General features: G+C 46.3%; 3 protein-coding genes across 5 annotated transcripts in view; 2 read left to right on the top strand and 1 right to left on the bottom strand.

Annotated features, from left to right (window-relative positions):
* Positions 1–25,160, top strand: part of SYS1 (SYS1 golgi trafficking protein) — a 35,294-nt gene extending 10,134 nt beyond the window's left edge. Inside the window, exon 4 of one of the 2 annotated variants that reach the window (XM_047851396.1) lies at positions 25,029–25,160. In XM_047851396.1, the coding sequence (XP_047707352.1) occupies positions 25,029–25,035 (7 nt within the window). In that variant the 3' untranslated portion in view covers positions 25,036–25,160. Of the gene's footprint in view, positions 1–20,366; positions 20,499–25,028 lie in introns of those variants that run through there. The other variant, XM_047851397.1, reaches the window with a different exon arrangement.
* Positions 55–22,932, bottom strand: TP53TG5 (TP53 target 5). 2 transcript variants are annotated; one of them, XM_047851394.1, is made up of 6 exons: positions 22,759–22,932; positions 21,099–21,257; positions 20,459–20,625; positions 2,478–2,552; positions 2,188–2,318; positions 197–726 (listed from the first exon to the last, which is right to left on the bottom strand). In XM_047851394.1, exons 4-6 carry the CDS (start codon positions 2,478–2,480, stop codon positions 231–233), a joined length of 630 nt encoding a protein of 209 aa, XP_047707350.1. In that variant the 5' UTR covers positions 2,481–2,552; positions 20,459–20,625; positions 21,099–21,257; positions 22,759–22,932; the 3' UTR covers positions 197–230. The 2 variants fall into 2 exon arrangements, with proteins under 2 accessions (XP_047707349.1, XP_047707350.1); XM_047851393.1 differs by lacking the exons at positions 20,459–20,625; positions 21,099–21,257; positions 22,759–22,932 and adding an exon at positions 2,828–3,250 and having other exon boundaries at positions 55–726.
* DBNDD2 (dysbindin domain containing 2) lies at positions 22,106–27,584 on the top strand. Its single transcript, XM_047851392.1, has 4 exons — positions 22,106–22,719; positions 25,029–25,175; positions 25,371–25,508; positions 26,903–27,584. The coding sequence occupies exons 1-4, from the start codon at positions 22,269–22,271 to the stop codon at positions 27,106–27,108; spliced, it is 942 nt and encodes a 313-aa protein (XP_047707348.1). The 5' UTR covers positions 22,106–22,268; the 3' UTR covers positions 27,109–27,584.
* The last annotated feature ends 256 nt before the right edge of the window (positions 27,585–27,840 follow it).

The raw sequence follows: 27,840 nt of genomic DNA, 5'->3' as shown, positions 1-27,840 counted from the left end.
GTGCCCCTCCCCAGAACCCCTGCTTGGATCTTGAGAGGCCCCAGCCTAGTCATCTCCCTGCCATGTGGCCTTGGTCAATGGCTTCCCCCCTACTCTCTGGGCATGCAGGAGGAGCCCCCCCAGCACTGCTAGCCAGTCCCCAAGAGTCTGGATCATGAGCCCCTGACTCCGGGACCCATCTCCAGGCCTCCCTTGGGCCCAGGTCTCACCCCGGCCTGGCAGTGGTGTCGTCACACTCTGTACGGATGGCACATGGGCAGCTCGAGTGACGCAGAGCAGAAGCGCGTGCAGCAGCGCTTGACCCAGCGCAGGGTGGACGATCTGCACATCACCCGAGGCCCGGGGAGGTGGATTCGGGTGGGCAACCCCTCAAACCAGATCCACTGGTCAGCTGCCTCCAGCTGCTGCTTGTCCCCCATGGGAGTTTTGTGCTGGTAGGTCTTCAGGAAGATGATGCGGGGTTCTCCTTTAGGTGATTGCCTTCCCTGGGCTCCAGGGAAAGCGGTCAGGCCATGATCCTTCGATGTCCTTGGGAGCTCAGGCTCCATCTGCTCTTTGCCCTGGAGCACTGCTGCAGGTGACTCCTGTGCCTTGTTCCTCTCCCCCAACCCCTGCTTGAGCTCCCCCGTGGACTGTAATTTCTTGGATTCCAGTGTCTTCTCGGGGCACCCAGCCTCTTGGAGCTCTTCATTATCTTGTTCCACTCTATCGCAGACATTACTGCTCCTGGCAGGGGGAGGGAAGACAGTCAGCAGAGCAGGACTAAGGCCCTGACCCTCCAACCCTGAGAGAGTTGCTATGCAGCCAGCTCAGGGGGGAAAGCTAGAGAGGACCAGAAGAGAAGCTTCACCACCAGGGAATGTGCCTGGAGGCACGGGATGGGATAAGGATGGGCCAAGGGCCAGGAGAGGTTGCTAGGACCCCTAGGACTGTATGTTGTCTGCATGGGCTGCTGGCCAGGGTTCTTCCTTTCTGGATTTCAGGTGAAGGTGTGAACTAGTCCAGTGTTTTCAAATTGTGTTCCAAGAAACCTTAAGGTTCTGGGGAGGTATCTCAAATGCCCTTTCCACTCTGGGAAGGGCAGAGTGAGGGCAGGATACCTTTCCACCCAACAACACAGCTGGGGCTTGAGGACAGATACTTGAAGAGAGGTTGTGCTGCTTTGAACAGGTTGGGAAACTGTGGGATGAGATAGGCCTGACCTTACCAGCTCAGTGTTTCCTGATTGCCGGCATCTAGGAGGCCAGCTCAGAGTGAGGAGCCCAGAGAGGGGGTGTTAACCAGAGGTATTCAGTGCTGGCAGGAGACCTTCCCCAAGGGTGTCTGTTCTCTGTAGAGAACCATTGGGTTCTCTGCACAGTGGTGGCACTGTCCTAGCTCAGTGTGTGAATCAGTGAGGACTCAGCCTCAAGATAATGACAGTACTGTTAACAGCCACCATTGTGACTTGAATGCCTGCTACACGCCAGGCCCAGGACACTCTCACACCAGTTCCCCAAAGTAGGGGGCAGCGAAGTGGCCGAGTGGCTTTGCAAGCAAAGGTTTTCAAGGTCGACAAACTGGCGTTCAAATTCGCTTCTGCCTCTTACCATCTGTGCGTTTGGGGAAAGAAATTCAACCTCTAAGAGCCTTAGTTTTCTCATCTGTAAAACTGGGATAATTCTATCTACCTAATTGTGAAGAATTATGTAACTGGGAAATGCTTGTGAAGTGCTTAGCATATACCTGGCACTTAGCAGGTGCCTAATGTCAACTTTCTTAATATTCTGGTGTGATTTATGAGGAAGCCAAGCCTTAGTAAGGTGACTGGTCTGCAGGTGAATCTCTGCATTGTGTGGACTTGAGGGTGAGGAGGATGAGCGGCCCCTCTTGCTCGGGTGGTGCCCTGGCTGGTGGTTAGTCCCATAATTGGATGATTGTGACCATGATTAGGACCACAGCTCTGATATCACACAGGAATGGCTTCAGATCCTAGCTCTGCCACTTACCAGCTCAGGTAGCTGGGACAAGTCGCTTTATCTCCTGAGCCTCAGCTCCCCATCAGTAAAATGGGGCTAATAAATACCTTTCTCACAGAGCCTTTGTAAAAATTAGGTTTTCTTAATTTCTTAGCATATATAGATTGTGCCTATTCCTAGTAAAGATAGCTGTAGGGTCTGTGGTGGGGGCATGGTGGGCCAAGCTCACCTGGTGGAGATCCCAAGGATCTTCGGAACTCTGAGCAACGAATTCCAACACCTTTTGGCCAAGTTATGCAGTTCTTGGATCCGGGGGTTTGAGCTCTTGAGCAGCTTCAAGAGCGACAAGTTTTTTAATACCTGCCGGGGTCAAGAAACAAGGAAGAGAGAAGCTTCAGCTTTCTGTAGTCTCCCACAACCCACCTAGACTTTGGCTCAACTCAGGTCAGGGCTGGGCCTGGTGACTTCTGGGTCACTAGAAGCCTGGCAACCAGGAGGGACCAAAATGGGGCATCTCACCATCTTAAGTCGGTTCCGCCTAATTGCTTTGCTGACAGGTTGCGGTATCTTGTCCCGTGGTTCTTCATCTTGTAGCTGAGAGAGAGAGACACAGAGAGATGGAGAGACACAGAGAGAGCGCTAATATAGGAGGAATCCCCCTGAACACCTCCATTATGCTGTTCCATTTGGCTGAGCGTGGTTTGACCAAACTTAGACTGGGATTTTTGTCTTGGTTTGGGGCAGAAATGGGGAGACCATTCTAACTCTCCTGCTCTCTCTTCACCCTTCACCTCTCCCTTTCCCCCAGGCTGGATGGCCCCTGCTCTGGGTGTGGCTGGACCCCCTCCATGTCCGTTCCCAAGTCCAACCTTGGAAACCATTCTATTCTTGGGCCTCTTCCTTGCTGATGGACTCATACTGGGGCCGTGAGGCCTCAAAGACAGATATCTGGGGCAAGACTGGAATCAGGCACCACCTGCACCCTGCCCCTCTCAGTTCGGCCAGCACTCAGGCTGGCTGTCAGGAGGGCTGTGCTGGAGCTTCCAGGGAGGGAGGCTGTGACATCACTGAAATTTGTGACAGCAGCAGGGCTGGGTCTCCAAGGAGTATGTGTGTGGCAGGGGTGGAGGGTGAGGAGGAAACTCCCATTTGTGGAAAACCCTAGTAGGTGCCAGGTAGAGGCATTCTCCTACCTCCCTGTGAGGTAAGAGAATTGTCTCCTCTTTTTAAATAAAGAAGCCAGGGTTCAAAGGGGTTAAATAATTTACTCAAGGCCACACATGTGGATAATGGTGGAGCTGGAAATTTAAGGTCTGACAGTCAATGCATGAAACCAGGGGTTCCCAACCATGCTCATCTCTTCTCTCCCGTCCTATGTTGACTGTGCACGTGCTACATGTCAGGTGTTGTTCTAAGCACTGGGATAAAAGAACATTCTTCCTCTCAAGGAGTTTACATTCTGCTGGAGGGGAAACAAAACAGTACGCGTGCTTGTAAAGCAAAATGTGTTTACCTATGTGTGTGTATTATAAATTTTACTGATACAAATATAAAATAATAAAATTCTACAATACTCTTTATTGTAAATTCCAAAGAGCCAGTTCATTCTTAACAGTATGCTTTTCCTGGGTCTTGCCTAACTCCTATCCATAGCCAATCTATGGTTGTTATGGATGAACAAATGTAGCTCCAACATAAATGTTGACATTTTCAGGAGGAAGAAAGTAAAAAAGTGAAAGAATAAAATGTTGGAATTTCACTTATTCACCAATGACATATCGACTTATTTGCTGTATTGGATCAGTTTTCAAATACCGGCAGTATGTTTTCTCAATTTTTTTTGGTGTGTGTGCTGTTTACAATGTACTAGCTAGAGACAGGACATATGTGTTTACGTTTAATTGCATTATTAACATCTCCTCCATTAGATGTTAAGGCTAGACCATGGGTGGGCAAGTTTCTTCTGTAAAGGGCAAGAGAGTAAACAGGTCAAGCTTTGCAGGCCATATAATTGTACCTGCTCAGCTCTGCTATCGTAGGGTGAAAGCAGCCACAGATAGTATGCAAATGAGTAGGCATGGCTGTGTTGCAATAAAACTTTATTTACAAAAGTAGTTGGGCTGGATTTGGGCCATGATCAACCCCTGGTGCAGACAATCGACAAAATAATAAACCTGATTTATAACGTACCTATGTTTGGGTGTGAATACTCCTACCAGGGCTGAATTCAAGCTACCAATGAGATGTCACTGAATAGAGAATTGAATGGAAATGCATAGTAGCATATGATTATATATTTCCACAACAGTGAAGACTCTCAGGAACATAGATAATAAATAGCAAAAGGTAGCAAACAATTACGAAGTGATGAGTTTGAGCATTTTTTGCCTTTGTTTTTAATATCATTAATTTAATTAAGTTTGTGTAATTTGATTTTTAATGATGGCTAGGCGTAACAACCAGCCAGCAGAGCTTGTAAGAGTGTAATAGGCTTTTGCAAGCTCTTATGAGTCAGTTCCAGCACACCACTGTCCTGTCAGAGGGAAATAAGTGTGGGAAAAAAAGTAAACGGGGCAGAGGGCAGTGGGAGAGCAAAGGCAGAATGTTTGCCATATTAAAATGGATGGAACGGGAAGCATTCACTGACCAGATGAGATGTGAGCAAGGGCCCGAAGGAGGTGAGAGAAGGGGAGACTAGTGGCGGCAGGAGATGAGGACAGGGAGGGGCTGTGGTGAAGAGCAGGGAGAGATGAGGGCTGCTCTGAAGGATCTGCCTAGCTGGCCACATCAGGAATTGGAAGAGCCTGTGGAACACAGCTTCCCCGGGCACCACCCCATTCAGCCGGCCCGTCTGATACCCAGCCGAGTGTGAGAACCACTCTCCAATACACCGCCTCTAGGGCGGAGACACGTGCGTAGAGGGTGCTTAGCTCTGCCTTTTAGGGGTGATGGACCAAGCCTAGGCTGCAGAACAACTTCGTGCATGTCAACGTCCTTTATTATTAGGGTGAAGGGGGGAGGTTAACATGCTGTGACCCAGGCCAGAAACCTGGAGGTGGCTTGAGAGGGAAGCTGTGAAGGACACTTGCTCTCCCCTCTCCCTTCTGTCCACCCCACTACTCCTGGCTCCTCTGCCTGCTCTGGCTCGAGTTTGGCGTTTGTTTTTTTTTTTCACTCAGAAGAATGCCCTCAACATCCACTCAGTTATTGCATGTATCAATAGTTTGGGTTTTTTGTTGTTGAGTTTTATTCCAGAGTATAGAATGTACCACAGTTTATTTAACCATTCCCTTACTGAAGAACATTCGAGTTGTTTCTAATTTAGAGCTGTTACAAGTAAAGCTGCTGTGAACATTCATGTATGGATTTTTGCATGGACATGGTTTTCATTTCTCCATAAGGAGTGCGATTGCTAGTGTCTGTTTAGTTTTCTAAGAAGACACAAACTATTTTCCAGAGTGACTATATTATTTTACATTCTCACCAGCAATGCATGAATGATCGGTTTTTTCTGCATCCTGATCTGCTTTTGGTATGGTTCCTATTTTTTTATTTTTATTTATTAAAACTTTTTAAAGTTTATTTATGTATTTTGAGAGAAGACAGAGGGCACAAGCAGGGGAGGGGCAGAGAGAAGGAGAGACAGAATCCCAGGCAGGCTGCACGCCATGAGCACAGAGCCCAGTGTGGGGCTGGAACGCACAAACTGTGAGATCACGACCTGAGCCGAGATCAAGAGTTGGATGCTTAACTGACTGTGCCACCCAGGCGCCCCACTATGGTCATTATTTTTTAAAATGATTCTCGTAAGTGTGTAGTGATACCTCATCATGGTTTTAACTTGCATTTCCCTAATGGCTATTGATGCTGAACATATTTTATTGTGTTATTTGCCATTTCTGTATTCTCTTTGATAAAACATCTGGGTTTTGTCCATTTTCTAATTGGATTGTTTGTCTACTGCTGAGTTTTTAAAAATTAATTAATTAATTAATTAATTAATTATTACTTAAATCCAAGTTAGTTAACATACAGTGTAATAATGATTTCAGGAATTTGTGATTCATCACTTACATATAACACCCGGTGCTCATCCCAGCAAGTGCCCTCCTTAATGCCCATTGCTCGTTTAGCCTATCCCCCGACCCAACACCCCACCAGCAACTCTGAGTCTGTTCTGTATATTTTAGAATCTCTTCTCGTTTGTCTCCCTTTCTGTTTTTATCTTATTTTTCCTTCCCTTCCCCTATGTTCATCTGTTTTGTTTCTTAAATTCCACATATGAGTGAAATCACATGATATTTGTCTCTCTCTGACCAACTTATTTCACTTAGCCTAATACACTTGTTCCATCCATGTTGTTGCAAATGGCAAGATTTCATTTTTTTTTTGATCGCTGAGTAAGATTTATACTGTAATATAGTAATATTCTATAATGTATATTGATACATCTTCTTTATCCATTCATCAGTTGATGGACATTTGGGCTCTTTTCATACTTTGGCTATTGTTGATAGTGCGGCTATAAATATTAGGGTGCATGTGCTTCATATCAGCATTTTTGTATCCTTTGGATAAATACCTAGTAGTGCAATTACTGGGTTGTAGGGTAGTTCTATTTTTAATTTTTTGAGGAACCTCCATACTGTTTTCCATAGTGGCTGCACCAGTTTGCATTCCCACCAGCAGTACAAAAGGGTTCCTGTTTCTCTGCATCCTCATCAACATCTGTTGTTGCCTGAGTTGTTAATTTTAGCCATTCTGACAGGTGGGAGGTGGTGTCTCATTGTCGTTTTGATTTTTATTTCCCTGATGATGAGTGATGGGGAGCATATTTTCATGTGTTTGTTAGCCTTTTGGATGTCTTCTGTGGAAAAGTGTCTATTCATGTCTTTTGTCCATTTGGATTATTTGTTTTTTGGGTGTTGAGTTTGATAAGTTCCTTACAGATTTTAGATGCTAACCCTTTATCTGATATGTCACTTGCAAGTATCATTTCCCATTACATTGGTTGCCTTTTAGTTTTGCTGACAGTTGCCTTTACTTTGCAGAAGCCTTTTATCTTGATGAGGTCCCAATAGTTCATTTTTGCTTTTGTTTCCATTGCCTCTGGAGACATGTCAAGTAGGAAGTTACTGAGGTGGAGGTCAAAGAGGTTGTTGCCTGTTTTCTCCTTTAGGATTTTGATGGTTTCCTGTCTTATGTTTAGGGCTTTCATCCATTTTGAGTTTATTTTGTGTATGGTATAAGAAAGTGGTCTAGGGGCACCTGGGTGGCTCAGTTGGTTGAGCATTCAACTCTTGATTTCAACTCAGGACATTATCTCATGGTTCCTGGGATCGAGCCCCATGTCGGGTTCTGTGCTGACAGCACGGAGCCTGCTTGGGATTCTCTCTCTCTCTCTCTCTCTCTCTCTCTGCTCCTCCCCTGCTTGTGTTCTCTCTCAAAATAAATAAATAAAATTTTAAAAAGGAAGAAAGAAAGAAAGAAAGAAAGAAAGAAAGAAAGAGGTCTAGGTTCATTCTTCTGCAATGTCACTGTCCAGTTTTCCCAACACCATCTGCTGAACAGACTGTCTTTTTTCCATTGGATATTCTTTCCTGCTTTGTTGAAGATTAGTTGGCCATATGTTTGTGGGTCCATTTCTGGGTTCTCTATTCTGTTCCATTGATCTATGTGTCTGTTTTTGTGCCAGTACCATACTGTCTTGAGGATTACAGCTTTGTAATACAGCTTGAAGTCTGGAATTGTGATGCCTTCAGCTTTGGTTTTCTCTTTCAATGTTACTTTGGCTATTTGGGATCCTTTCTGGTTCCATCCAAATTTTAGAATTGTTTGCTCTAACTCTGTGAAGAATGTTGGTGTTACTGTTGAATTTGAGAGTTGTTTATATATTCTAGAGTCAAGTCCTTTGTAACATGTATGATTTGAAAATATTTTCTCCCATCTGTAATACCTTAATTTCCTTTTCTTGTCTTATTTTGCTAGCTAGAACTTCCAGCACCACATTGCATAAAGGTAATGAGAGCAGTTATCCTTGCCTTATTCTTGATCTTATCTTTCACCAGTAAATATGATGTTAGCTGTAGGTTTTCTGTAGATGCTCTATATCAAGTTCAAGGTTACCCTCTATTCCTAGTTTGTTGAGAGTTTTTATAATAATGGCATTGGCTTTTGTCTAATGATTTTTCTGCATGAGTCAATATGGTCATGTGATTTTTTCTTCTTTAGTTCATTACTATGGTAGATTATATTAATTGATATTTGAATATTGAAGTAGGCCTGCATGCCTGAATAAACCCCACTGGGTTTTGGTGTTTAACACTTTTTATGTAATTTTGGGTTGAATATTTGGTAATATTTTGTTGAAGATTTCTGTGTCTATTTTTGTGAGGGCTATGGATCCTTTGTATGTTACATGTATTACTCTTGAACTGGCACAGTAGTATTTGAGAGGGGACTTAAAATAGTTGTAAATATATATTATAGACTCTAGGGAAATGACCAAAATTTTTTTAAAAAGAAGTATAATTGGTAGGCTAAGAAAGGAGAGAAAATAGAATCATGTAAAATGCTCAAAGCAAAAGAAGGCAGAAAAAGAGGGAAAGAAAGAAAAGAAAGAACAAGTACAACAAATAGAAAATAGTTATAAGCATAGTAGATATTATGCCAATTATATCAATGATGACTTTAAATGTGAATGGCCTAAATATATTCTAATTAAGAGACTGGAACAGTCAGAATAGACAAAAAACAAAATAAAAAAAAAAAAAAAAAACAAACCCAAGACCTAATTATATGTTGTCTAAGAGAACCCCACTTTATTTTTTATTAAATTTTTTTTAAATGTTTATTCATTTTTGAGAGTGAGAGAACACAAGCAGGGAGGGGCAGAGAAAGAGAGAGACAGAGAATCCGAAGCAGGCTCAGTGCTATCAGTGCAAAGCCCAACGTGGGGCTCATACCTGTGAACTGTGAGATCATGACCTAAGCCAAAGTCAGACGCTCAACCAGCTGAGCCACCCAGGTGCCTCAAGAATCCCACTTTAAATATAAAGCCGAAGATAGTTTAACAATAAAGGGATAGAGAAAGACATACCATGTTCACACAGTCAAAGGAAAGCTGGAATAGCTATATTAATTTCAGATAAAGCAGACTTCAGAACAAGAAACATTATCGGATAAAAAAGATTGTTAAATAATAATAAAGGAGTCCATTATCCAAGAAGACATAATAATCTTTAATATATATGCCCCTAACAATAGAGTGTCAAAACACGTGAGGCAAAAACCAGTAGAACTCCAAGGAGAAATAAACAAATACACTGTTATAGTTGGAGACTTCAACACCTCTCTTTCAGTAATTATAAGTCAAACAGGCAGAAAAATCAGTAAGGATATAGTTTAACATCACCAGCAATCAGCTTGATTTAATTGGCATTTATAGAATACTTCATCCAACAAATAGCAGAATACGCATTCTTCTCAAGCTTATATGGAACATTCATGATAGAGCACATTCCAGGCTATAAAACACACCTGAATTGGGGCGCCTGGGTGGCTCCGTCGGTTGAGCGTCCGACTTCAGCTCAGGTCACAATCTCACGGTCCATGAGTTTGAGCCCCGCGTCAGGCTCTGGGCTGATGGCTCAGAGCCTGGAGCCTGCTTCCGATTCTGTGTCTCCCCCTCTCTCTCTGCCCCTCCCCTGTTCATGCTCTGTCTCTCTCTGTCTCAAAAATAAATAAACGTTAAAAAAATTTTTTTAAAAAAACACACCTGAACAGAATTTTTAAAAGAATAGAAATCATACAAAGTATGTTCTCAAAACACAATGGAATTAAATTAGAGGCCAATAACAGATAGTTGGGAAAGTCCTGGATATTATTAAACAATCTGCTACTGAATAACATGGATCAAAGAAGAAATCTCAAGAGAAATTTTAAAATATTTTGAACTACACAAAAGTGAAAATACAAGTTATCAAAAGTGTAGGGTGCAGTGAAGACTGTGTTTAGGAGGAAGTTTATAGCACTAGTGCATATACTAGAAAAGAGGAAAGATCAGAAATCAATCTAAGCTTTTATCTTATAAAATTAGAGAAAGAAGGGCAATTTAAGCCTAAAGCAAGCAAAAGAAAAATAATAAAAATTAGAGCAGAAATCAATGAAATTGAAAACAGGAAAACAGTAGAGAAAATCAATGAACCCCACAAATTGTTCTTTGAAAGGTAAAAATAAACAGATCTCTAGCCAACCTAACCAAGAACAAAAAGAAAGAAGATACAAATTACCAGTATCAGAAATTTAAGAGGGACCACCACTATTGATCCTAGGGACATCAAGAGGATAATAAAGGAATATCATGAACAACTCCATGCCCTCAAATTTGATAACTTAGATGAAATATGTCTATTGTGTTGTGTTTTAGTACTGTCTTTGTCTGGGTCTGGTAATACCAAGCTCCTAAAATATGTTGAGAAGTGTTCCTTCCTATTCCATTTTCTAAAAGAGATTGTATAGAATTGGTATTAATTCTTCTACATAATTCTACTAATAAACATTGGGTGGATCTCTCCAGTGAAACCATCTGGGCCTAGATATTTCTTTCTTTTTTTTTTTTTTAAGAGGTGTGTGTGTGTGTTGCATTGACTACAGATTCAATTTCTTTTTTTTTAATTTTTTTAATGTTGATTTATTTATTTTTGAGAGAGAGAGAGACAGAGCACGAGCAGGGGAGGAGCAGAGAGAGAGGGAGAAACAGAATCCGAAACAGGCTCCAAGCTGTCAGCACAGAGCCCGACAAGGGGCTTGAACTCAAATCCGTGAGATCATGACCTGAGCTGAAGCCAGATGCTCAACCAACCGAGCCACCCAGGTGCCCCCAGATTCAATTTCTTTTATAGTTATAGAGCTGTTTTTATGATCTATTTCATGTTGGGTGAGTTTTGGCAGTTTGTACTTTTTGAGGATTTAGTCCTTTTTATCTAAATTGCCAAATTGATGTGTGTAGAATTGTTCTTAGTAGTCCCTTATTATCTCTTTAATGTCTGGGAGTCTGCAGGGATATCCTCCGTTGCACTCATGAAATTGATAGTTTAGGTCTCCTGTTTCTTTTTTTCCTTTGTCAATCTTGTTAGAGGTTTGTCAACTTTACAGATCTTTCCAAAGAAGCAGCTCTTTGTTTCCTTGGTTTTCTGCATTGTTTTTCTATTTTCAGTTCTTTGGGGTTTATTTTGCTCTTCTGATTCTAGTTTGAGGCAGGAGCTTAGATTGTTGGTTGGAGGCCTTTCTTCCTTTGAAAGTAAACATTTAGTGCCGTAAATTTTCCTTTCAGCATCCAGTTAGCTGTGCCCCACAAATTTTGATACTTTGTACTTTCATTCAGCAAAATTTTAAAAAAATTCGTTGAGATTTTCACTTTGACCCATAGGTTATTTAGAAGTATGTTGTTTACTTTTCATGTGTTTGGAGATTTTTCCTGTCACCTTTCTGTTGCTAACTTGGACCTATTTGATGCCACTGTGGTCAAGGGAATACTCACTGTATAATTTTAAATCTCTTTCAATCTTTTAAATCTCTTGAGGTTGTGTGTGGTTTGCTGTTTTGATTTTTTACTTAGGGTATTGTCTATTGGGGTGGATATTCCATGGGCCCTTGAAAAGAATGTGTATCTTGCTGTTGTTGGATGGAGTAGTCTCTAAATGTCAGTTAGATCCTTTTGGCTGATGGTTTTGTTAAGTTCTTACAGATCCTGTCGTTTTTCTGCCTAGTATTTCTATCAGTTGTTCAGAGATGTGTGGAAGTCTCCAACTCTGATAGTGTATTTGCCTGTTTCTCCTTTGGGTTTTATCAGTTTAGTGCCTATACGTTTAGGATTACTTTGTCTTCCTCCTGGTTTGACCCTGTTATCACTATGTAATGTAACTTCTTTTCCGGGTGATTTTCCTTTATCTGCTGTTACCTAATATTAAGATGGCAGACTCTGCTGTCTTTTGATTAATGTTTGTATGGCATATTTCTTTTACATCCTTTTACTGTCAACCTACCTATGTCATTATATTTGAAGTGAATTTCTTGCTGATGGCTTATAGCTGGGTCACATTTTTGTATTCTGTTTTTCAGATCTCTCACTTTTAAATGACTTATTGAGGCCATTTCCAGTTGATGTAATTATTTATGTCTTAGTGTTTCCATTTGCCATTTTATTTTCTGTTGGTTCCCTCTATTTTTCATTCCTCTGTTCTGTTTTTCCACCCTTCTTGTGTTACTTGAACATCTTTTAGGATTCCATTTTTTATTTATCTATGGCGTTTTCAAGTGTATCTCTTTGTGCAGAGTTTTTAGTGACTGCTCTGGGGTTTCATTATACATTCATAATTTATCACAGTCTACATGAGTCACAGTATCGACATTTTGCCACTTCCAAGTGAGGTACAGAAGCCTTCTGTTTAGATCTTTACTTTCCATTTTATAATGTCTTACGTATTTCCTCTGCATACACTGAGAACCACATCAGACAATGTTATATGTTATAATTTATACTTTGGCCATTGAATATAATTTAGAAAACACCAGTGGGGAAGGATAGTCTATTACATTTACCTGTATTTCCATTCTTTTCATTTATCTTTCTTCATTATTGATGTTTTAAGTTTCCTTCTTTTACCATTTCCTTTATGTTTGAAGAACTTCCTTCAGCCATTTTTTAAAAGTAATCTCTACACCCAGCGTGGGGCTCAAACTCACAACCCCAAGATCCAGTCACACACTCTACCAACTGTGTCGGCCATTCTTTTAGGGTAGGTCTTCAGACAACAGATACTCTTAGTGTTTCTTTTATTTGAGAATGTCTTCATTTCATCTTCAGTCCTAAATGGTCTTCTTTCTGGGTATAGCATGTCAGAGATAAACAAATTAGCTAAAGTAGAAAGGACAGATTTTTATCATTAATATTCTCTTGTAATAGGGGAAAGAATCCAGTGTGAACTGAATTCAGCTTTGATTTGTATAGACAACTTGGCATCTTGAATTCAGGAATAGGGAATGGGGGTAAGTGGGGGCTCTGTAGAGCCAAGGAAGTGAAAATTTACAAAAAGCATAAAGGGGGTATTGGTCCATGTGAGACCTATCTAGGTTTGCTAACTGACACTATTGAAGTTAGGCTCCTACATTCCACGAAAGATGCATATCTTGCTGTTGGGAGACAGGGCCCTATATTGGGAGGGGGGGCGTTGGCTAGAGCAAACAGTAAATTCATTTGGCAGCCTTGAGTTTTCTCAGGCAGGTACTTTAAGGGGTCTGGGGTCATCCTAGGGATTCAGCCTTGAGTTGTTAAAAACTATGTTAGTGTTTGTTCAAGTCTGTATAGACCAAGTTTAAGGCCATGTTGAAAAGAGGGCTCAGAGGAGCCAAGCTAGAGTTTGGTCAAGGAGAGAATCTTTGTCAGGCACTCTGGACTGACCGTATCTTCCTTCGCTCCTTGAATGCTGTCCCACTTCTTTCTGGCAGCTCACATCTGCTGCACCTGAACTGTTGTTCCCCCACAGGAAAGGTGTCATTTCTCTCTGACTGCCTTCACGATTCTTTCTTTGACCTGAGTTTTCAGAAGTTTGATTATGGTGTGTGTTATCATGGATTTATTTGGGCTTATGCTGGAGATTCAGTTGGCTTCTTGAATCTGTAGGTTCAGGTCTTTGTCGAACTTGGGAAACTTTCAGCCATTCTTTTCTGGAATGTTTTTTCAGCTTCACTTCCTTTTCCTCTCCACCTGGGACTCCCGTAACACAAATGTTAAATCTTTTGTTACTGTCTCACAGGTTTCTGAAGCTCTGTTCTTGCTTTTCATCCTTTTTAAATATAATTTTCTCTCTCTTTCAGATTGGATCATTTCTACTGTTCTATCTTCAAATGCACCTGTCCTTTCAAACATTATCTCCATCCTTCTATTGAGCCTACCCAGTGAGGTGGTTTTATTTTACATTTTAGTTTCTGTATTAGTTTCCCGGGCCTGCCTGCTGTAACAAATGACCACAAACTTGATGGCTTAAAACAACAAGTTTATTTTCACACAGTACTGGAGGCCAAGAGTCCAAAACCCAAGGTGGTGGTTCCTTCTGGAGGCTCCAAGGGAGAACCTGTCCCATGCCTCTCTCCTGGCTCCTGGGTGCTCCTTGGCTTATCGACCCATCATCCCAGTATTTGTGTCCCATCTTCACATGGTGGTCTCCCCTGGGTATCTTTCTTTGTTTTCACATTGTCTTATAATGGACACCAGTTATTGGATTTAGTGCCCACACTACTCCAGTATGACCTCATTTTAACTGATTATTTCTGCAGAGACTCTATTTCCAAATAAGGTCACATTCTGTAATATTGGGTATTTTGGAGAACACGATTCAACCCAGCACAGTAATTTTTTTCTTCAGTTCTAACATTTCTACTTTCTTTGTGATTTCTATTTCTTTTTCTGAGATTTTTAAAAATAATTTTTTAAAAATTTTTACTTATTTATTTTGAGAGAGAGAGAAAGAGAGAGAGAGGAGAGAGAGAAAATTCCAAGCAGGCTCTGCACTGTCAGCACAGAGCCTGTCATAGGGCCCGAACTCACAAACTGAGATCATGACCTGAGCCAAAACCAAGAGCTGGAAGTTTGACCAACTGAGCCACTCAGATGCCCCTCCCTGATATTTGTTTTCATTTATTTGAAGAATGTTTGTAATTGCTTGTTGAAGCTTTTTTATAGTGACTGTCTTGAAATCATAGATAAATCCAGCAACACTGATCTGTTGGTATCTGTTGATTGTCTTTTCTTATCCAAATTGAGATTTTCCCAGTTCTATGTATGATGAATTATTTACAGTTATAACCTGGACATTTTGGAAATTATGTTATGAGACTCTGGATTTCATTTAAACCTTGTTTTAAAACGTTGTTTTAAACCAGGCCTTGGATGACCTGGTCCAGTGATACCAACCCTTTACCACCAGATGAGAGTGAAAACCCGCACTACCCACATGAACCCCCTGATACCACGCAGTAGGGGAAGGGTAGGGTAGGGTTGCCTCATTACTGCTGGGCAGAGGTGGTCATCTAGATTCCATACTGGGCCTCCTTTACATTGAGGGAAGGGAGTGGGGCCTCATCATTGCTGGATGGGGATGGTAGTGTAGCTCCCCCCATGGCCTCCTCCGACACCATGGAAATGGGGAAGGGTACTTGGAGAGAGGTACTTGTTACTGTTGGGCAATGATGCAGCCTCCCCCCACCAACACCGCTTGGAGGTGAAGTGGGGGAGGTGCCCTGTAACCTCTGTTAGAAGACAAACATTGAAGTCTAGGCTGTCCCCCTCTGTCTGCAGGTGGAGGCTAGGAGTGCCTTTTCCTCTAGTATTTTGCTGGAGTGGGCCATTTAATGTCAGAAGATTTCTGTCTTGCTAGGGTGCCCCTTTCTCAGTCCTTTGACAAGAGAAAACAGGCTTTTCATGGAGGCGACTTTAATCTGTGCCTTGTTGGCATTTCCAGGTTGCAGGCTTCTCCAGACCCTAGCAAAAAGAAAGCCTACTGGGGGGGGGGGGGGGAGGGGAGGGGTCCTGGTTGATCTGCCTTCTTACGTTTGTTTGAGATAAAATGTCCAGCATTTTAACCTGTACTTGTGGGAAGGAAAGAGAGGAATGCATCTACTCCATTTTATTCAGAGCCCAAAGTCCTCTTTTTATTTTATACTCTCTTCATTCTTATAAATCCAAACTGGAGATGTTTCTGGATTTATTATCCCTCTAAGAACTTGTAGGTCACTCTGAATCTTATCCGGGTCCACTTGGCTAGACAAAAGCCATGCCCACAATTTCTTTGAGATAAGCCCTTCTCTGCATTAGGCTTCTGCTGAAATGGCTAAGGGACAACACCCTTCAGCTTTCTAGAATCTCTATTGTTTGATTTAGAGGATCTGTAAAGCACACCTATAATCTTAGAGGTCTTTTATCTGACTGAATCGTACTCTGAGGCGTTGCCTTTCGTCTTCCTGAGATGTAAACTCAAGATCTTCACAGTCACAACCTGTTTCATTTTTGGACCATGGTGGGGTTTTTTGTTTGTTTGTTTGTTTTTGTTTTTGTTTTTTAAGGTTTTCAATGCCCTGGATTATTTGAGCTTTGCCAGGAAAGCACTTCTTACTGTTACTATCATTTGCCATTTGGAGAGGCTGAGAATTTCCTACCATGAAGTTCTGGCTCTTTTATACTTACCACTGCTTCCCTTTGGCTCAGGGTTTCTCAGCCTCAGCACTACTGATATTCTGGGCAGAATGAATCTTTGTGCGGGGGGGAGGTAGGGAGAGGGGTCTGTCTTGCAACTAGACGCTATTTACCAGCATCCCTGGCCTCTACTAACTGGATGCCAAGAGCAACCTCTCTAGTTTCGAGGACCAAAAATGTCTCCAGACATTGCCAAGTGCCCCGCAGGAGGCAACCTCGCTGTCACTCGGGAGCTGCTGCCTTAGTTCCGCCCTCTCTGCTGGCATTTTACTGTCAGCAGCGAGAAGAGACCAGGTGGCGCCTTTGACGCCTTCCTGGGAAATGTCCTCAGCTAGACCACCCAGCTCATCAGGCGTACTTTCTGCTGCCCACTGTACTGCAGGCGACGGGGCTGCTAACCTCTGTGCTAGGACATAACCTGCTTCCTTTCCCCCGGTTCCCCAGTTCCCAATAGCATTTACCCACTTTGCTGTCGGCCCTGCCTTTTTCTCAAAGGCCCGAGGCTTCTATTAACAGCGTTTCCAAGGCGCTTTCCCTACAGTCTCATCAATTTGTGGTGAGTGCTAACGCCACTGCCACATTTCGGAGCTGACACAGCAGCACTCTCCCACAGTACCAAAGTCTAGGCCCTGTCTCCTGCTGCATGGCAAACCAGTCTTGAGTGTAGCAGTTTAATACAAGAGGGATTTATTATCTCAGGGGTTTGGGGCATCAGGAATCCAGGAGTGCTCTAGCTGAGGTGGTGATGTCTCAGCATCTCTCGAGGTGGCTGTCAAGCCCCCGGCCAGGACCGCAGTCCACTCTCTCGAGGCTCCACCGGGCCCGGCGGTTCCGTTTCCCTGCGCCCGCATGCAGTTGCCGGCCGGTCTCTGTTCTTCCTGGCCGTCGGCTGGAATCTTCAGTGCCATGCCACGTAGGCCTGTCTGCACGGCTGTTGATGACACAGTAGGGTGCTTCCCCCAGAGCGAGCGAGCCAAGCAACAGAGAGGACACACACCCGAGACAGGAGCTGTGGTCTTGTTTTTCCAATCCTAGTTTTGGATGGGATCCACCACCGTTTGTGACTGTATCAAGAGTCGCCTCGATACAGTGTAGCAGAGGACTACACAAAGGTAAGAATAAAGGAAAGGCAGGGAGCACCGGGGGCTATTTTGGTGGCAGGCAGCTGCGTTTCAGTTTTTATTCAATTCAAGATATTTTTTGCATTTCCTTTTGGAGTTCACCTTTGACTCTCGGTTTTTTTTGAAGTGTCCTGTTTTATTCCCAAGGATTGGGGATGTCTCCCAGATGCCTTTATTGGTTACATTTTAATTCTTGTATAGTCATAAAACATTTTGTCTGATTTAAATTCTTTTAAATTTGTTGAGGTTCGTTTGGTGGCCCAGGCTGTGATGCAGCTTGGTGAATGCTTTATGTGCAGTTGCAAGAATCCTTATCCTGCTGTTGTCCGGTTAAAGTGTTAGCAACGTGGCAGTCGGAACAAGTCAGTTGATAGCGTTCAGGTTTTCTACCTCCTTCCTTTTTTCTCCTACTTGTTTTATTGATTACTGAGAGAGCAGTATTGAATTCTTGAACTGAAATATAGATTTTTCTCTTTCTATTTTAGGTCTATCGGTTTTTACTTCATCTGTTTTTGAAACTCTGTTATTAGATGTATTCGCATTATAATAGTGAAGTCTTTTTGGTGAATTGAACTTTTTATTGTTATCACTATCCCTCTTCAATCACTGCTAATAGTCTTTTTGAAGGTTTATATTTGTCTGCTATGAATACTGCCACTCCAGTTTGATTTGATTACTGTTTGTGTGGTACATCTCATTCCATCCATTTACCTTTTTTTGTTAATTTTTAATTAATTAATTAATTAATTTTTGAGAGAGAGGGATAGAGCGTGAGTGGGAGGGACAGAAAGAGAGGGAGACACAGAATCCGAAGCAGGCTTCAGGCTCTGAGCTGTCAGCACAGAGCCCGACGTGGGGCCCAAACTCATGAACCACGAGATCATGATCTGAGCCAAAGTCGGGTGCTTAACCGAGTGAGCCACCCCGGCGTCCTTCCACCCATTTACTTTTAACGTACATGTTTCTTTATAGCTAAATTCGGTTTCTGTAGACAGCACATTATTGCCTTTTGCTTTATTTCCAAATGTACTAGTCTGTCCTTTAATTGGTTCTTTCATTGGCAATTGGATTAAAATCTTACATATTTGTTTTATATTTCCATCCATTTTTTTTCTCTTTTTTTTTTCTTTTTTTTTTTTTTTTTTTTCCTTACTTTGGATTAATTACATTTCTTCAGGGAAAAACATCAACCTACTGGGTACCAAAAATAGACAATAAGACTTATTCCATTTGATTGAAACACTACTCACAGCACACCAAACAACATGAACAGGAGCATAGCTGTCTGTCTGTGGTCCACTTGGCCCCAGGTCCAATAACTGATATGGTGGTCCCAGATGCATAGCACACACATAGTGGCTTTACCCTGTGGCTGGGGAACCAGGCCCAGAACTTCTATAGCAAGCAGTAAGCAAACCTGCCTTGGTCTGAGAGAGACATGATCTGGTCTCTCAAGCTCTATTAACAATTATCAGTCCTAAGCAAGGGTGCAGAAGAGAAGTCAAATCCTTGCAATCTTGACATAGTCAACAAGACATGTTGAACACCAAAAGGGCCAGGGAGAATGCCTCCCAATATTTAAAAACATTTTTTTTAATATTTTATTTATTTTTGAGAGAGAGAGAGAGAGAGAGAGCAGGGGAGGAGCACAGAGAGAGGGAGACACAGAATGCAAAGCAGACTCCAGGTTCTGAGCTGTCAGCACAGAGCTCGATGTGGGCCCGAACTCAAGAAACACCAGATCATGACCTGAGCCCAAGTTGGACGCTTAACCGAGTGCGCCACCCAGATGCCCTGGCTCCCAATATTTTTATTATTTCACTTTATCTTCATATTGGCTTGTTATTTATACCTCTTAAAAAAATTTTTTTTTAGGGGCGCCTGGGTGGCGCAGTCGGTTAAGCGTCTGACTTCAGCCAGGTCACGATCTTGCGGTCCGTGAGTTCGAGCCCCGTGTCGGGCTCTGGGCTGATGGCTCGGAGCCTGGAGCCTGTTTCCGATTCTGTGTCTCCCTCTCTCTCTGCCCTTCCCCCGTTCATGCTCTGTCTCTCTCTGTCCCAAAAATAAATAAACGTTGAAAAAAAAATTAAAAAAAAAAAAATTTTTTTTAGTGGTTCCCCTTGCATTTATGGTGTATGTCTTCAATTAACCAAAGGCAATCTTCAAATAATGTCATACCACTTATACAGCAGAGGGTCCTTAAATAGTATACTTCCAATTACTCATCCCATCATTTTAACTATTGTTATTGTCATAATTTAACTTTTATATATGCTATATACCCACAACGTACTGCTGCTGTTTTAAAAATTGAAGTGTTGGGGCGCCTGGGTGGCGCAGTCGGTTAAGCGTCCGACTTCAGCCAGGTCACGATCTCGCGGTCCGTGAGTTCGAGCCCCGCGTCGGGCTCTGGGCTGATGGCTCAGAGCCTGGAGCCTGTTTCTGATTCTGTGTCTCCCTCTCTCTCTGCCCCTCGCCCGTTCATGCTCTGTCTCTCTCTGTCCCAAAAATAAATAAACGTTGAAAAAAAAAAATTGAAGTGTTGTGACATATAGGGGCACCTGGGTAGCTCGGTCGGTTGAGTGTCAGACTCTTGATTTCGGCTCAGGTCATGATCCCAGGGTTGTGGGATCGAGCCCCACAGTCAGCATGGAGCCCGCTTAAGATTTCCTCTCTCTCTCTCTTTCTCTCTCCCTTTCTCTCTCTCTCTCTCCCTGACCCTCTCCCCCACTTGTGCTCTCTCTCTCTAAAATAGATTTTTTTAATGTAGTGACATAATTTTATATCAATTTCAGGTGTATAACATAGTCATTCGGCAATTATATACATTACAAAATGCTCACCATGGTAAGTGTACTTATCACCTCTCACCACACAGTTATTGGCTATATTCCCTACTCCGGACTTGACATCCCCATGACTTCGAAAGCAAAAGGGGAGTGTATTGCCACTCGTTTGCTTTAGTCAATTGTCTTTTAAGGTGATTAAACACAGAAAAACGTCTCTTATATTTACCTTCATTCTGTCTATTTCCAGAGATCTTTACTTGTTTATGTAGATCTTTCTGGAGGCAGAAAGAATATGATACCGGCGAGCAACCTGCATCTAGGAAGGAAATGAACTCTCACCTGTCTGAATGGAGGCCCCGTCTTCCTCCTGCTTCACAAGCGTGCCAGCGCCTGTGTCCCATTTCTTCTCGGAGGCTCCCGTCCTTCTTTGGAATTCAGGTTAATTGGTTGCTCTGCAAACTCAGCTCTCTGATGGGTTTGACAAAAGCTGTAATTTTATAGACTACCTAACAATTTAAAAAAAATGTGATTAGTGTGGTCATGATGCTGTCCCCAGCTCTCTGCATCCTGCGTGGAGCCTGAAGTCTTGGCCATCTACTTTCGCACGCCTCCTTTTACCCCCTTTGGCCATCTGCTCCTGGGTCCGCTGCCTGGCTCCTTCTCTGGGCTGGCACCCTTCCGGCTTAGCCCCCTGAATTCTCTCTAGCTTGGACGCTTTCCCCTCTCTACCCCTTTATGAGGCAACTATCTGGCAAAGAGAAGAGACAGAGGTTCCAGATCTGTCACCATCTTGGGGACAGCTCAAAACAATTCATGGAGTCCTGTTCCCAGGAATAAGCCTGGAAAGGGGGGAAGCGGCTTTGGGAGTTGAGCTCTCACCCACCACACTCCAAGCTGGCCTCATTCCTCTGTGCTAGGAAATGGGACCGAGTGTCTACTCCACCCATGAATGAGGAATAAGAATCAAACTGACTGAGACCTTTCTTGGAAGATGAAAACTGCAACAGGACTGAAGGGGAACAGGCTGGGGCCAGTGGTTATAACACAGTCTCTGGAGCAGCCGATCTGGATTCAAAATCCATTATTTGCTGTATGGCCTTGGACAAGTCCCTTGACCTCTCTGTACCTCAGTTTTCATCTGGAAAATGGAAATAATAATAATAGTACTTACCTCACAAGATTGTTAAGAGGATTAAAAGAGTTAATAAATATAGGCAAAACACTTATAACAGCAACAGATATATAATAAGTTCTGAAGAAGTGTTAACTATCAGGGTGTATTTCCTGTAATTACAGAAATTCGTGGAAGAAAGCAGTTTCCTCCCTTTCTCAGAACCCATTACCATCAAAACACCTAATGTTTGTTAAGCATCTCCAAAGTGCCCACGTCCGGTACTAAGCATTTTATACGAATTACCTCATAAGTAGTAGGGATTAATTATTCCTACCTAATAAGCAAGGAAATCAAAGAACAGAGAAATTAAGTGTTTATACAACCAGCTAGATGGAGAGCTAGGTTTGCAACCCAGGAGGGTCTGACGACCACGCCTGTGCCCTTAACCACTTGCCTCCCATAAACTAGTTTCCTTGCTTGTAAAATAGTGGGAAAGCCGCCGGCTGTGTTTCTCCCAGGGTTTTGGGATCCCACTAACAAGAGAAGCAACAGCGCTTCAGGTACTCGTACAGAGCGCTGGTCCCCGACAGGGAAACCCGAATGTATCTCGACTCCATCCCTCTCTTTGCATATGCCCCTCCCCACCCCACCCCCGCCCCTCTTCTCCGCTCGTTGAACTCATTTCTTCAAGATTCGGCTCAGATATCAGCACCTAGATTTTATTCTAACAATGGAGGGGTTTAAGCAGGGGGCGGAACACCAGAGTTGGCGGTTTGAAATGATGGCTGACGGCTGGGGCGGGGGGCGGGGATGGAGTGTAGCCGGGCCGAGCGAGTACAGGGTACCCAGAGAGAAGGCTACTGGGAGAGCCAAGGAGAGATGGTGGTGGAAATGGAGAGGGTTGGTGGATTGGAAAGTTATTCAGGAAGGAGAATCGACAGGAAATGGAGGTGTATTTAGCGCAGGACAGAGAGGTGCCAAGGATGACTCCTAGTTCCTGGCTTGCTCGCGGATGTTTGTTGAGTGAATGAACGAATGACCCCACGGCAGAAGCATCCCCGACAGACACCCCCGACCCGGTCCCGTCCCGTCCCGTCCCCGAGGCTTCTGGAGCTCCGAGCGCGAGCACAAGGGGATGGGGGGAGGGAGGGAGGAGGAAGAGAATGGGCAAGAGTCTCCGTCCAGGAGTTAAGCAGATTGGACACTTCTGGCGCTGGTCTGAGCAGGAGGCGCGGCGAGGGGTGCAAGCCCTTCTCCTCTCCTCCCTCAGTTTGCGCGTCGCCCCTCCACCCCCGCCAGCCCGGATGCACAGCGCCCCTGTTCGCGCCCTGGAGGGCTTGGCTTCTCGCCGGCGTCTCGGGGCGCGGCGCTGCGGCCCACCCCTGCAGCCCTGACCCGCCCCGTCCCGGCGCCCACCCCGCCCAGTGCGCTGGAAGGCTGGGCGGCGGCTCGGTCCGGTCCCGGATCCAGAACCGGGGGCTGCCGGGTGAGTCCCAGGTTCAGGAGGCCCTCCGCCGCGGCGCACCTGCCCTGAGTCGCGGCACCGGGTCAGTGCCCTCCCGGCTCCGCCGGGCCCCTCTCCCCGCGTGCGCCTTCTCGCCCGGGGTGCGGGTGCGTTCCGGCGGGGCTGCCCACGAGTCGCCAGCAGCAAGTGCGCGTGGGCCGGGAACCCGCGTGTGTCCCCGCGGCGGGGCTGCGCCGCCGGGGCGCGGCGCAGCAAGTGGATCGGAGCGTGCGGAGCCCAGCGCCCGGGCGGCGGGTTGCGGGTGGGCTGCGGGCGGAGTGCAGACGAGCGTGGCCGGCCGCGGGGCAAGGATGCGCGCGGGGAACTTTTCGCCCGGCCTGGAAGTGCGAGCGGCCGCGCCCGAGGGGGCTCCCCGCGGCGGCCGGGAGGGAGGCGAGCGCGGGTGCCCGTCGCCACCCCTCCCCCACTTCCGCCGCCCGCCGCTTCCTCGTTCCCGGCTCCCAGGGCCCGGCCGTCCCGCGGGAGCCCCGGCAGCGCAGCCCCACCCCGGCCGGCGCGTCTCGCTCCCACGCCCCCGCAGCCGTCTCGCCGGAGCCCAGCCACCGAGGCAGCGGGGGCGCGGGGCGCTGCAGGTAGGGGCTCTGCGGCAGGGGCGACGGGCTGGCCGGGGGCCGGGGGCCGGCGGCACGAACTGGACGCCCCGGGGCCCTCGGCCTCCTCTCCACCCCCACCCCTCACCGCCCGCCCACCGGCGGGCGCGCCCCGGCCCTTTTTAGGGAATTCTCTAGCTCCTGCGGACTCAAGGGCGGGTGGAGCGGAGACCAGGAGGGCGCTCTGCCTTTCACGGGCACCCCGGGCTCCCCAGACCTGGACTCCCTTCTCCCAGCACCTTTCGTCTCGTAAACAACTCCTTTTCTCTCCCTGGCCCCGGCTCCGATGCCCCCTGGGGGCAGCTCCTTGGGTCTCGGGAGAAGGATGGGGCTGGGGGAGGGGGAAGGGGGAGCCCCCGCGCCCCCTGCCCGTGGGCGCCCCCACCCTCGTTCTCTCCTTCCCCTGCCCCCCCCACCCCCTCCACCCGGCCGCTGGAGCAGACGGCCCCAGGGGCCCCGGGTATTTTTAGCGCTGTGACCTGGGCGGCAGCTCGGAAAGCTTTTCCCTGGAATCGGCGTCAGCGCCTCCCCTCCCCCCCCCCCCCTGCTGCCAGCCGGCGGCCACCCGGTCCCGCACACTGCCTTTGGCCCTGGCTGGCCCGCTTGGATTTGGGCCCCTCGCGGCCCGCAGCAGCGCCTGTGGAGCTGGCCAGGGTCTCGGACACTGATTCCAGATGAGGAGGCAGGCTGCAGAGGATGATGAGCTGGTCCTCAAGCTCTTGCCTCCGGTGATGGGCTCAGAGGGACGAGCAAATGGGAGTGAACGTGTAGAGCCTGGGCTGGCCCAGAGTTCTGGTATTCTGGAAAGCTCTCAGCACTGGGGGTCCGGGGGCCCTGAATTGGACCCAGGCCCCGCCCTTCCAATTGCTACTTTGACTAATAGGGATGTAAGACTGAGATGTCAGAGGAGAGGCGCCCAAATAACGAGCTGGGGAAAGCGGAGAAGAGATGGGCGGCCTCTGGATAGTATAGTATCCGGGCTTTACATTTTACGGCACACCTGCACCCGCAGCCTCTCCCATTTGAGGCAGGTAGGACTATTAGGCCATTTTCAGATGGGGAGACCGAGGCTGGAAAGATGATTTCCTTAGGGGCAGAGCCAAGTCTGGAAGTCAGATCTGTGATTTCAGAGCAGGGTTTGGAGGGGATGGTGGTGATGGGGAGTATGGTGGGGAGGAGGTGCTTTAGCCTTTGTCTGGGTTTTGAAGGCAGAGCATGAACCAGAGTTGCAGCACTAGAGGAAGATGACCTTCCACCCTGAGATCCCCAGCCCACCCCCTTCCCTGGCCTTCTGAGGGGAGGCCGGGTCCATTAAAAGTGCCTCCCCCATTTTGGGCTGGACCAGTCCTCTCACGAGGGCATGATACTGAGTCTTGGCCATCGGCCCCATTCCCTGAATACAGAGGAGCTTCTCTTGCCGTGCCTGGAACCGGCATCCCCTTTGTGGAGCCAGGGTCAGCGCTGTCGCTTTAGGAGACTTGTGGTAATGGACTTTGTGGTAACAGACTTTGTTTCGAGGAAGGGAAGGAGGTAGCCAAGACCAGAGGTGTCCAGCTGCACCTGGAGGCCCCACGGCTGGGATGCCAGCTGCAGCGGAGCTCCCCACGCTCCCCAGGCCCAGCCTCCCCCCCACCCCTTCCCTCTCAACTTCATAGCTGTACTTGCTTTTCCACCTTCCAGGAGCTGACATGGACCCAAATCCCCGGGCAGCCCTGGAGCGCCAGCAGCTCCGCCTTCGGGAGCGGCAGAAATTCTTTGAGGACATTTTACAGCCAGAGACAGAGTTTGTCTTCCCCCTGTCCCACCTGCATCTCGAGTCGCAGAGACGTAAGCTCTGAGTCCTGGGGAGAGGGACTGGGGTGGGGTAGGGGAGGCAGGTCTTGTACGTCCTGAAGTATGGGAGCCTCATCCTCCCATTTTGTTGGCCCTCGAGACTTCTGTCTCTAGACCTGACACATATCTCTGACCATCCTATGTGCTCTGGCCTGCATCCTCCTGACCTGCCCCCTTCTTGATCTGCAGCCCCCATAGGTAGTATCTCATCCATGGAAGTGAATGTGGATGCCCTGGAGCAGGTAGAACTTATTGACCTTGGGGACCAAGATGGAGCAGATGTGTTCTTGCCTTGCGAAGACCCTCCACCAACCCCCCAGACATCTGGTATGCCCCTTGGCTTTGGGGACTTGGGCACTAGTTAGCCAGAAACAGGCGTCAGGCTCTGAAATGAGGCTGCAAGCGGGACCGGGGAAATATACACGTAGGGCCTGGCAGTGGGTGTTTCTACCAATAAAACAGCTGTCTGTTCTGATTTTAGGGACGTTGACTCTGAGGGGAACTGGATGACAGATCCTCAATCTAAAATTCTGAGGCGGGGATGCCTGGGTGGCTCAGTCAGTTAGGCATCTGACTCTTGATTTCGGCTCAGGTCATGATCTCATAGTTTGTGGGATCAAGCACTCCATTGGGCTCCTCACTGTCCGCGAGGAGGCTGCTTGGGATTCTCTCTCCTCTCTGCCCCTTCCCCGGCTCTCGCATACATGCTCTTGCACACTCTCTCTCTCCCTCTCAAAATAAATAAACATTTAAATGTGTTGGGTGCCGCACACTATCTAAAAATAAATAAATAAATAAATAAATAAATCTAAAAAATAAATAAAACTTCTGGGAATGCCCCAACCCCCCCCCCCCCAGTCTTTGTTAATTTTACATTTGTGAAATTAATGTAATTAGTTCATGTAATTAAAATAATATAAAATATAATTTTTATATTACACAACTTAAGCTGATTTAGTCATCTTCATATGAACATTTACTGAGCACTTTTTTTTTTTTTTAGTTGCTAATACTGTGCCAAATTAGCTCAATTCTTATAATATCCTATTAGGGCAGGTGGTAGTATCCTAATTTTATAAAGGAAGAAATTAGAAGTTGTCACACAGCCAGAAAGCGGAAGAGCTGAGCTCAAACCATGGCTTTCTCATTCCAAAGCCCGTATGTTTAGCTTATAAGATAGATACTCTCTTTTTTTAAAGTAGGCTTCATGCCTAATGCAGGGCCCAACGCGGGGCTTGAACTCATGACTCTGAGATGGAGACCTGAGCTGAGATCAAGATTCAGATACTTAATGGATGAAACCACCCAGGCTTCTTCTTTTCTCTAAAACTGCTGCTGTTTACTGATGGCCTGCTACGTGCCAGGCATTTTATAATCATTCTTCGATTTCATCCTCAAAACCCTTCTGGAACCCCATTTTTACAGAGAAGATTCAGAGTCCTTGAGGGGGAAAATGACTTGCCCAAAGCTACCCAATATCAAGTAGGTGGGGTAGGTGGAGTTTGCACGCTTGAGTCCATGGAGCAGACCGCAGGGCCCACACATGCCGTAGTGAAATGAAGGGACCTGAGAGTCAGGACACCTGGCTGTCTGCCGGACTGGCTCAGTTGACTGGTGAGGCCTCTGCGCCTCTCTGGGCTTCAGCCCCTGCTGGCCAGAGCATCTCTCAGAGCCCCCTGAAGCCCTGTTTGTGGCGCTGACCAACTCTTCTTTTTGGGCAGGGATGGACGACCGTCCAGAGGAGCTGGGCCTGCCAACGGCCACGCCAGACAGGACCGCTTCCCGCACCTCCTCCTCGTCTTCTGATGACTCCACCAACCTGCACAGCCCAAATCCCAGTGACGGCGGAGCGGACACGCCCTTGGCACAGTCTGATGAGGAAGAGGATGGGGCCGATGGGGGGGCAGAGCCTGGAGCTTGCAGCTAGCAGTGGGCGTCCATGTATAGACTGAGCGGGCTGGCTCTTCCACACAGGAGACGAGAGGCCCAGCCAGAGCCCTGCGGAGAAGACCAGACTCTTTACTTGCAGCAGGCACTGGGGGGAGGCAAGGATGGTGGGATGGTGAGCCTCTCTGGGAATCAACCCTCCTGCTTTACTGCTAACCTTTCCTGCTGCGACCCGCCCGCCCCCCCCCCCCCCCCCCCCCCGCCAGTTTTTGGCTTTACTCCTGAGGCAGGGCTTGCAGGCGCGGAGATGGAAGATGAGGTAGGACGAGATGCCGCTGCTTTTCCTAGCGCCCCTGCCTCCCCCAGACTATCCTGCAGTCTTCTGATAGAGTCTCCTACACCAGTGTCTCTAAGTGGACGTGAACTCCTAGCACTCCCCGTGCAGTGGTACCCCTGCTCCCCCACCCCCTGTTTGGGAACAGGGCACGGAATAAGTAATAAACAGATAATAATATACCAACCATCCCCCTTCATTTATCACACTGCAGAGATATCAAACCCGCTGTATTTTTTCGGTTCTCTAGCCAACACCATGTCCCCATCTCTCATGTACTCTATATCTTCAGGAAGTATTTCTTGAATACCTATGCCAGACATTTGGAATGCAGTTTTGAACAAGACAGGCTGTATCCCTGCCTGCATGCAGTTTACTGTCTCTGGAGGAGAAAATCAGGTAAATACCACAATTCACAGTGTAATAAGCAGCGTGATG

The sequence above is a fragment of the Prionailurus viverrinus genome, chromosome A3 (genome assembly GCF_022837055.1).
Source record: "Prionailurus viverrinus isolate Anna chromosome A3, UM_Priviv_1.0, whole genome shotgun sequence".
Classification (NCBI taxonomy): Eukaryota; Metazoa; Chordata; class Mammalia; order Carnivora; family Felidae; genus Prionailurus; species Prionailurus viverrinus.
This window is presented reverse-complemented; position numbering and strand designations above follow the sequence as displayed.